General features: G+C 26.0%; 1 protein-coding gene across 1 annotated transcript in view; it reads right to left on the reverse strand.

Moving 5' to 3' along the window:
- Positions 1-12,220, reverse strand: part of LOC141903423 (regulator of G-protein signaling 7-like) — a 269,965-nt gene that overhangs the window by 122,061 nt on the left and 135,684 nt on the right. Inside the window, exon 10 of the mRNA XM_074791538.1 lies at positions 4,237-4,289. Within this exon, the coding sequence (XP_074647639.1) occupies positions 4,237-4,289 (53 nt within the window). The remainder of the gene's footprint in view (positions 1-4,236; positions 4,290-12,220) is intronic.

Below are 12,220 nucleotides of genomic sequence, written 5' to 3' on the forward strand. Positions count from 1 at the left end.
CGTACTATAGAGACGTAGTTGTATATATCGAGGAAATATCGACATTAGGTACCCTCCGATGTTGGACTTAGGTACCATTGGTGGCTTTAGGTACAATCGCGTTGGACTTTGGTACTCCCATACATGAACCTAACCATACAATATTTAAAAATTATCTTTTCTATTTTCAAAACTACTTTTATTCGTTATGTACTAAAAGTACTAAGACTACTAAAGACACTATGACACAAGGGGGTATTAATTGAAATATCTTTTTTAAGGTTATTTCATAAATTTATATTCATATGGAAATTGTAGTCTCAGTAATAATTTTGAACCTCTTATTACTTTTTAATTTATTCATATATTCATCATGTAATTCAGTAGGTATAATTAATTTTCTTCCAATGATTGTTGCATAGATTTTCTATCTTTATTGTAGAATAAAACTAAAAATCCAATGTTTTCTCTAAAATCTTTAACAATTGAATTATATGTTTGATTTAAAACCCATGATTTAAAACCCAAAATGTCTCCGAGAGAAAGCTAAATAGCATAGTTCACTTGCTCTAACTTTTGATTCATGTAAATTTGCACAATCATCTATAATGAATAATGTATTTGTTCCTTTATTAATATATAATGCAATTTCTATACAATTATCTAAGTTATTCTTTACAGAAGTAGGATTTAATATTATAAATCTTTTATCTTTAAAAACTATATCTCAATTATACGTTTCATTCATTTCATAAGTAGAATATTATTATATTATCAAAATGATTTTTTGACGCCTTATAAAACGTTACCATTATGAAACCTAAACAATGTTAACCATTCAGCGTCATTTTACAAACGACAGCCGTAAATCGATGTGCAAAACGTCACAGGTCTATGTGTACACAAATAAGCTATCTGGCAAAATATTATTGACATAGATGTAGAATGGCTTCCTTTGATTATATAATGACCTATATTTGAACGTCGAAATGTTATATTGCATTGAATATCATAAGAAGACGTATTGTAATAGTAAAGGATGTATGATTATATCAGAAGCGGCAGGCATAAATAGAAATGATAAGTAAATCGGATTATTCGGTTAAATGGCGGATGTATACACGATTTGGAAGTCTGATATAAAAGTCAGACCCTGACGTGGGCATGCCGGTGGAATGACGAAGCTATCTACGATGTGTGTAGGGCCGGCGTGAATTTCATCAGCGGCTACAAGCGGTCAATATGAAAATGTTTAAACATATAATTTCAATATCAAATTATTTTCTAAAATTAATTTTCTTGTTATAAATAGTTTCTAATAAATCTAATATGAAATACACACTCCAGTAACTAACATATTATCTGGTCCAAATATAAATAAATCTTTTTTCATTTATTCTTTAAATTTTTACTAGATAAAATCCGTTCATTAAATTTATCATCATACCCTTTATATTTCACCAAAGAATATTTCGTACCACGTAATGTTTTTGTTTTAAATACATTTTTTATTTTGTATTCTATCATCTGGATTTGGTACATGTGATAATTCTTGTTCATAAGAATAACCTTATATTTCTTCATCTTTTAGATTTATTTCTTATTTATAAACAAATTATTTTTTATTATTTAATATTATGTTTTTAATTTTAAATATTTCTTCAGTAAAATTTGGAGTATAACCTTTATAAATTTTTTTTCTTTATTTTTAGAAATTCTAACATGTTGTCCTATTTTAAATTTAGGTGACCCGAAATCAAGTGTAACAAACGCACCATATAAATTATTCCAAACTAGTTGTCAATTATCTTCTTTTCTAGCTTGTATAGGTTTCATACCAATACTTGAATGTTTAGAATCATTATAACCTTTCACTAAATCATATAATACATCGATATATTTATATGTTCCATTAGCAGTAAAAAATTTCCACATTCTAGCTTTCAATTTTTTATTAAATCTTTCTATGATAGATGCTTTTTTATCTGAGTGTGTTGAAAAATTTTCTATTTTGTTATCGGATAATAATTTTTAAAATTCTTTACCTTCATCAAATTGTATCTTATCTGGGATAACTTGTTTAAATATATTTTTTAATGCATTAGTTATTTCTATACCAGTTTTGTTTTTGATTGGAATTGACCATGCGTATCTACTGAACATATATATATATATATATATATATATATATATATATATATATATATATATATATATATATATATATATATATATATATATATATAATACCAAAAATATCCTTTATTGTATTCTTCTAAGTTTTTCATATCAATTAAATCTGCTTGCCATTGTTGATCATTATATGAAACCATAACCTTTCTTCTTAAATAGTGTTTGTAAATGTTGGTTGATTTTGTAACCATAATTTCAATTTACTATATTTCATATTTTCATTATCAAATTTTATTTTATCCCATAATTCTGTAACACTAGAATATGATACTTCACTCTCTGGGTTATAATATAAATCTCTTAAATATTGTTCTTTTTTCATCTTATTTTAATCCATTAATAATAATTTCGATTTATTTTCAATGATCTTATCATTTGATTTTTTTTAGGTTAGTTTTTTTTTAGTTAGTTGAATTATTGTTGCATAAAGAATTACAATATCATATATGAATAAATTAAAAAACTCAATTTGAATTATGTAATCTATAATCTATAATTATATAATTAATTCGTGAATATATTTATGATTTTTTAAACTCTTTGAATTTTTATACTTTTTATTATATATTTCACAACACGTAATATTATTCAATTTATCTGAATTATAATATATGTTATCTTTTAATTCTATATATTTAATTTTACAAGTATCGTAAAATTCTAATAACTGTTTTAATGAGTAAATTGAAACAGAAACCATTCCGGATATCATAATAATTAACTTAATGCTCTCTTGATATCTGTATATAAGATGTAATAAATTTAATATATTTTCGCTCATTTATTTATTAGATCAATTCACTAATCTGATTCAATAACTTTTTTATGAATTCACTGTGTATTTATTTACTTTCAATTTATTATACAAACTTTTTATTAAAATTGATTTCATATTAATATTATATATATATATATATATATATATATATATATATATATATATATATATATATATATATATATATATATATATATATATATATATATATATATATATATATATATATATATATATATATATATATATATATATATATATATATGAATATTATTACAGTAATAGGGTAAGTGTTGTTTCATATCAGAGGTTGAAAGGTTGTTTGTGAGTGAAAAATAAAAAAATAAATTCGAGCGTGTAAGAATTTATTTTTTATTTTTTATGAGCTGGACCTTTCGACCTCTGGTATGAAAAGACACTTACCCTATTACTAATCACTCGTCTAAGCGCATACGAGCCCGATGCTCCTCGGTTTGACAACCTTCACACTGAGTTAAAAATATGGCGTGGAAGGTGGATTGGAACAGACGAAACAAAGTGTCCGAAATAACCGTGTGCCACCTTGAAGGCATGTTCGAAATATTCCTTGTCAAGTATTCATTGCAGATCGCTTGCGTAATTCCGGTAACTAGTTGCGAGGCAGAGCGATCTTTCTCTACTTTTCGGCGTGTGAAACTGTGTTGCGTTCTAGATGAGAGAGGAGCGCCTAGTGGCGCTCGTTTTAGCGAACAGTAGGTCACAGTCGTCAGGTATCAATTATGCGGAAAACGTCCAGCATTTTATAAACCAGAAGCCGCGTCGTTTGTTTTCATATACGTGTGAACAGATATGAACTAAACATGATATTAAAGGTTTCGTTATGAAGTAACGTACATGTACTAGTCCTGTCTCGTATGGTATAGTATATAATTCGTCGGCGCCCAGGCTGGAACGCGAGCCTGGAAATAACTATGCCTGTAACCTGATACAGATCAGGCATGGAATTGTCATGACGGTTATGGCAGCCACTTGGTCAATTTTGCTGAATGGGTAGCCAGACCAGGAAATTATCGGGAAATATGAGAATAGGACCAGTATACTATTCGTATGGTGTTGCCATCTGATGTTGATGTCGATGCTACACGCATTACACACATTACACTAAGACGCTTTGACCATGAACGTAGGCATTTAACTAAAGTTTACGTACATTCAGTTAGTTTTTTTTCCTGGGAATGGCTTTCAATATACGGGTAATATGTACAACTAAGCATAGTTTACATTAAATGAATGGATAGTAAATTTACCTTTCTAGTGCTTTGGATACTTTCATTCGGGGTAATTCTAATCTGAGTTTCAGCTGTCCAACCTAAAGTATTAATAATAAATGATTAAGCAAAAAAGTAGCTCTTTTCGCAGTCGCGAGTATCACAGAGACAAACTGTGACGCAATTCTGGTATGTTCATTATATTTTTCATTTATCTGAACAACACATTAAAGAGGATTATCCAGCTTTTTCATTCAGACGATTTTAGATGTGACGGTTAAGGCGTGCATCATAGGCGACTATTTTATTCAGCATTCAGCGTCAGCAGTAAGGTAATCTACAAACATTTATTCCTTGGCGAGCCATACACGTCAATAGCTCATTGAAGATAAGTTTTACATGTGCACACGCTAGTCCAATAAGAGTTAATCGTATTAAAAAAACGCATCGATATCACCGATATCAACAATGTAAGTGGAAAAAACAAAGATGGTAGGCAGAATTGATAATGGAAATGGTGGTAAAAACGCAAGTATCAAAATCAAGTCATGATTATTGAATCATTTTATTTACACGTTCCAATCGATTTCGACTCATATTGTCGAGTCCTTTTTCAGGAAATGAATATATACGTGGTATACTATCAATAACAAGGCAATTCGATACTACGTATCTATGTCCCCCACGATAGCCAGTATAGCCAGTATCAATGACCCCTGAAGACACTGATCTTCGGTATAGAAAAATGATGAATGTATCCAGGGATAACCATACTATGAAATATCATTTTCCTGCTATGAATGGTTATTTAAGAATTGAGTTTACAGGGTTTTAGGCAAACGGCGTCTACCAACCTTGACCTTTGACCCTAGAACTCCAAAATCACTAATGCACATCCTCTTCCCAGGGGTAATCATACTAGTATTAGGGTATTATTTGTTCTATACCAAAGGTGGAACGGTCGAAAAATAAATTCTCGCACACTCGTATTTATTTTTCGACCATTCAACATTTGATACAAAACAACTAATACCCTATTACTTCTACATAATCACAAGTCTCATAATTTACAAGCCTCAACACGTTGAGTATTGCGTAATACATGTTGATTCTAGATGGATGGTTCTAGAAAACTACATTAGCCAATCACAGTTGAGTATTACACTATCCAATCACAGTTGAGTATTCCCAGCCAATCACAGTTGAGTATTCCCTATTACTCTATCCAATCACAGTTGAGTATTCCCTATTATTCTAGCCAATCACAAGCCTCATAATTTACAAGCCTCAACACGCAGCTGGGTTTTCCCCACTGTCGAGTAGTATAAATAGGAGGGACGCACCACGTGGCGGGACGCGTTGAGAGGTAAGTGTTATGTTCAATTTTAATAAAAAATATCTTTTTAAAATAGAGAGTAGTAAGAAGTACTACTGTTCAACATGTAAAATTAATATTGATAAATCTCATAAAGCAAGACACAATAAAACTAAATCTCACTTAGAAAATAAATTAAAGTGAGAATATAAAGATGATATATTAGAAAATAAATTAGATGAATTAAAGAATGAAAAAGAAATATATAAATGTGATACATGTAATCAATCATTCAGTGAACAAAGATATTATGAACAACATTTAAAATCTAAAAGTCATATTAGAAATATGAATAATGATATTTTAGGTGAAGATTATTTTGATAATGATTGTATTAAACCGAAGACAATTAAAAGAATAAAAGATACTCTAAATAATAAGAAATCATATATGGAAAATGTTAGAAATTATATTTATTCATTAGATAATAAAAAAGAAATAGAAATAACCGAAGCATTCAAAAGTGATATTGGACCAGCTGCAATTGAATTTAAATTTCATAAAGGCAAAACATTAGAAGAAAATAAAAAGCATTTAGAAAATATGAAAAATATTATAAGAATAATTACAGATGTTGAATACCCTATAATTAGTATATCTTCTAAAGTTAAATTTATAAAATCTAAAGATAAACCAATATATAATATAAATTCTCATTCACAACATATAATATCTAAACAACATATAGATGATAGATTAGATAAATGTTATAATGAAATAAAAAGTAAAATAGAAGAGAAATATTTTGAAGGATCAGGTTTAATATTTGATGAAATAATATTTATGACTTTACATGTATAGAATACAAAATATAATAAGCTAACTGAATCAAAACCAATTGATGAAAATAATTTATTATATTATAAAGATAATAATATAAATGGATCAAGTTATATCAAATTACCATTTAAAACTAATGCTGTAATAAATGTACAAAATGAAGATGATAAATGTTTTCTTTGGTCAATTATAAGTTGCTTACATCCAACAGAAGATATTACACATAGTTTTAGATTGACAAATTATAAAAAATTTGAAAATAATTATAAGACAGATAATCATCCTGTTAGAATTAAAAATATCCCAAAAATAGAAAGAGATAATAATATAAAGATAAATGTGTTTGATTTAGTCAAATTACCAAAAACAAAAGGTAACAATATAAAACATCACACATTAGAACCTTTATACCTATCAAAAGATTATGATTCAAATGATGTTATAGATATATCATATTATGGGAAACATTATATGTATATTAAAATTGATTTATTTTTTAAATCAGAAAATGGTTTTGATAATAAGATATATCTATGTAGAAAATGTATAACTTAATTCAGATAGTGCAAAAAATTGCATTATTAAATCATAAACAATTATGTGAAAATCATGATTATTGTAAAAAATGTCTTACCAAATGAAAAGGATAAATTATTAGAATTCAAAAAATATAATTACAAGAATAAAGTACCATTTGTAATATATGGAGATTTTTAATCATTAAATAAAGAATTAACTGATCAAGATAGAAAAGAAATATATCATAAAATAAAGAAATTAAATTCTATTGAAAATGATGTAATTGATTATTCAGATCCTCTAATAACAAATACCATTGAAAAGATTCATCGAATGCTGCAGCTTTCGGGTTATATATAAAATCTGATTACCCAGAACTAATTAAAAGTGAATATTATAATTACAGAAATGAAAATGTTATCAATCATTTTTGTGACTTATTAATTGAATATGAAATAAAATTTAATAAATTGTTAAATAAAAATAAAGAAATAATTATGACAGAAGATATAGAAGAATTTGAGTTTGCTGATAAATGTTATCATTGTGAAACGATATTTAATTATAAAAAAGTTAGAGACCATGATCATTTGAATGGAAAGTTTAGAGGCGCAGCGCATGAATATTGTCACTTACAAGCTAAGAAAATTAACTTTGTTCCAGTAATACTTCACAATTTATCAGGGTATGATGCTCATTTATTTATCAAACAGTTATGCCATAAAATAGAAGAAATCAATAATGAAATAGAAAGAGTAAATTCAAATAGATCAAAAGATAAAATACCAACATATAAATTTAAAATGTTAGCTAAAACATCTGAGAATTATATATCTTTCCAATTTGGATGCCTAAGATTTATAGATTCATATAGATTTTTAAGTAGTTCATTAGATAATTTATCAAAATCATAAGTTGATGATGAATTAAAGATATTAAAGCAACACTATCCAAATAATGATGATTTTCAATTAATGAGATATAAAGGAGCAATTCCATATTCATTTTATAAATCACATGATGATTTCAATATAACTGAAATATTAAAAGAACAATTCTGTGATGAATTAAAAAATGAATATGTTAAAGATGAAGTCTATGATAGAACATTGAATATTTGGAATCATTTTGAAATGAAAAATCATGGACAATTAGTAGATTTATATTTAAAATCAGATGTATTATTATTAACTGATATATTTGAAAGGTTTAGAGATGTAAATCTAAAATATTTTAATATTGATCCATGCCATTGTTATTCTAGTCCAGGTTTAACTTGGGATTGTGGTTTAAAATTTACAGATATAAAAATGGTTTTGTTAACAAATATAGATCAATTATTATTATTTGAAAAATCTATAACATGAGGTGTTTCGGGTGTATTAGGCGATAGATATTTCAATGTAAATGATAACCCTGGATATAAGTTATTATATGTAGATGCAAATAATCTATATGGTTGGGCAATGATGGAACCTCAACCTTATGGAGTATTTGAAATAACTGAAGTTTTACAGCATGAAAATAATGATACATTTGATTGGAAGAAAAGAAATCTAGATATTGCGGATGATTCAGATACTGGTTACTTCTTTGTAGTAGATTTAGAATACCCTGAAAATATTAATTTTAAATCTAGAAATCTAGCATACTGCCCCGAACATAAAACTGTTACACACGAAGAATTTTCAAATTATCAATAAGAATTAAACCCGAAAATCATATTCATACAGAAAAATTAAAGGTAACTCAGGAAGATAAATATAATTATGTAGTGCATTATAGAATGTTAAAATTCTATTTGAATCAAGGAATGATTCTAAAAAAAGTACATAGATATATTTCGTTCAGTCAATCTAAATGGTTAGAAAAATATATAGATTTTAACACCAAATAGAGAACTTAAGCTAAAACCGATTTCGAGAAAGATTTCTTCAAACTAATGAATAATGCATTCTATGGTAAGACTTGTGAAAATATTAGAAATAGAAATGATATTGAGTTAGTTAGCAATGGTAAAAGGATAAGGCATTTACAAACATATCCTAAATTTATCGGTACCAGAATATTTGATAAAAATTTAGCTGCAGTTAAAATGAGAACTTCTATGAAATTTAATAAACCAATTTATGTTGGTGCTTCAGTTTTAGAAATATCAAAATTATTAATGTATGAATTTTACTATAACGTTTTACAACCTTATTTTGGAGAAAAGCATATAGAAATCTTATATTTTGATACTGACAGTTACATATTAAAGATTAAAACTAATAAAATAACAGATGACTTAAAAACATTAAAACATAATTTTGATTTCGGTAATTATCCTAAAGATCATGAATTGTTTAACAATGATAATAAAAAGGTGCCCGGTAAATTCAAAGATGAATTAGGAGGTGAAGAAATGATAGAATTTATAGGTATTAGATCTAAAATGTATTCATATAAAACTAAAACTCATGAAGCTAAAAATTTAAAAGGAATTACTAAAAGTGTAGTAGAAAAGAAAATTCATTTCAAAGATTACATCAATTGTATATTTAATGAAGAAGTTAGAAAACAAAAGATGAAATGTTTAAGATCTGAGTACCACGAGATGTTTATTGAAGAAATAGAAAAGGTTAGTTTGAACCCATTTGATGATAAAAGATATATTCTGGATGATGGTATACACACAGTTGCTTATGGTTGCAATTTAGAAGAATATCTAAAACTTAAAAGAGAAGAAACAAAAGAAATGGAAATAATGAACAGGATTCTAAAATGTTAATCAATTTTTAATACAAATATATATTATAAATGGAAAATACACAAACTATAAATATAAACAATAAGAAATGTTGGAAGTGTAAAATAAATAAATCATTATCAGAATATTATAAAGATAAATATTCTAATGATGGTAAGCAAAGTTACTGTAAAAGCTGTACTAAAGTTGTTAATAAATCATTTCATGAAAATAACCCAGAATATATGAGAGATTGGAAAAAATATAACCGTGAACATATCAATAATTATTAAAAAGTAAAATAAAATTCAGATCCATTATTCAAATTATCAAAAATTCATAGATCTAGTTTGAACAGAGTTTTCAAAAATTATATAAAATCTGATAGATCAATTGGTTATTTATGGTGCTCTATAGAATTTTTTAAAGCATGGATAGAATATCAGTTCGATAATAATATGACATTTGAGAATCATGGAGAATATTGGGAGTTAGATCATGTTATCCCATTATCATCAATAGAAGATGAATCTGAAATAAAAACAATATGTAATTGGAAGAATATTCAACCTTTATCGAAAATAGAAAATAGAATTAAACATGATAAAATTGATAATGAATTATATAATAATCAAATAATTAAAGCTGAAAGATTTATACAATTATGGAATAATATAAAAGGAATATGATTGAATATCGAGAATCCGAAATGACTTATCTGGACAATTTATTTGTTCCTATAGATAGACAAAAGTAGTGAGATATTAAAATCATATTCTTCTATTTCTTTTCAAAGAAGATTTTAAATAGAATTCAAATAAAAAATATTTAAAAAACAATAACTTCAACTATATAATGAATTCTATTATATTTTTATAGGTATTAGATCTAAAATGTATTCATATAAAACTAAAACTCATGAAGCTAAAAATTTAAAAGGAATTACTAAAAGTGTAGTAGAAAAGAACATTCATTTCAAAGATTACATCAATTGTATATTTAATGAAGAAGTTAGAAAAAAAAAGATGAAATGTTTAAGATCTGAGTACCACGAGATGTTTATTGAAGAAATAGAAAAGGTTAGTTTGAACCCATTTGATGATAAAAGATATAGAAAATTTAGATAATTGTATAAAAATAGCAATTGATATTTACAAAGGATCTAATACATTATTCATCATAGATGATAGTGCTAATTTACATGATTCAAAAGTTAGAGAAAGTGAACTATGTTATTTAGCTTTCTCTGGGAGACATTTTGGGATAACAACATGGGTTTCAAATCAAAAATATAATTCAATTGTTAAAGATTTTAGGGAAAACATTAGATTTTTAGTTTTATTCTACAATAAAGATAGAAAATCTATGCAACAATCTTTGGAAGAAAATCAAATTATACCTACTGACTTACATGATGAATATATGAATAAATTAAAGAATAATAAAGGCTCAAAAATTACTTCTGACGCTTCAATTTCCTTATGAATATAAATTTATAAAATAAGGCATTTAAAGCATTTACGTATTAGATACGTATTAAGTACGTATTAGATACGTATTAGATACATTAATACTTAAAACCCCTTTTTAAAAATGTTTTATTTATTTTAATTTTTCAACTAATATATTTTTATTTTTTCAACTAAGTTTGAAAATAATAAAGGTTATTTAGATTAATACATATTAGATACATAAATACTTAAATACGTATTAGATACGTATTAAATACGTATTAGATACCTAAATGCTTAAAACCCCTTTTTTATTAACGATTATCTTATACCATTTTCAACTATTATTTTATATGAATGTGAGATTAACATCATTTTCATCATCATCATCATCCTCCAATTCATCATCAGACTCTAACAATCTATTAAACCTATCTACCGGATCATCATAAGTTTCTTCATTATAATCCTTTTTCATCCTATCTACCGCAACATCAATAGTTACTACTTTACGTCTCGTCCAATCTGTATCTATATAATCTTCATTATCAATATGCTTATCTGTAACTATATTTTCCTTATTTTCTTTCTTAGTGTTTGGTCTTAATATTTTATTTACAATGTTTGATCATCTTTACTGTGTTCAGGTACCTTAGATAAAAATTCACTTAATAAATCTTTATATAAATCTTTACCATTTACTTTTTTATTTGAAACAAACTTTGTTACATATCTTAATGAGTGTTCTATAAATTCTCTTAAACCAACGCGTTTTATAACATTAATAATATGTACAAATGTATTCATATGGTTAATTCAATTTGATTGGCAGTTTGAAAATTCACCTTTACAATAACCACAATAATTTCTATTTTCACTATGATCTAATATTATTTCATTATTATATGTAGAAGGTAAAACATTATCAGATGTAGGAGGTAAAACATTATTATCAATTTCATTACTTACATTATCAACAACTTCACTTTTATTATTATCGATTTCTATTAGTTTAGTATTATAATTTTTGAAAATAGGATCAAATATCAAAGCTATATTACAAGGTATTACATAATATAAGCCATCATTATTTTCATGTTTATCAATTTATGGAATATGTTTATATACTTTACCTGCCTCCATTTATTATAGAATTTTTTATTAAAACTA

This window comes from Tubulanus polymorphus, chromosome 4 (genome assembly GCF_964204645.1).
Source record: "Tubulanus polymorphus chromosome 4, tnTubPoly1.2, whole genome shotgun sequence".
NCBI classification, from domain to species: Eukaryota; Metazoa; Nemertea; class Palaeonemertea; order Tubulaniformes; family Tubulanidae; genus Tubulanus; species Tubulanus polymorphus.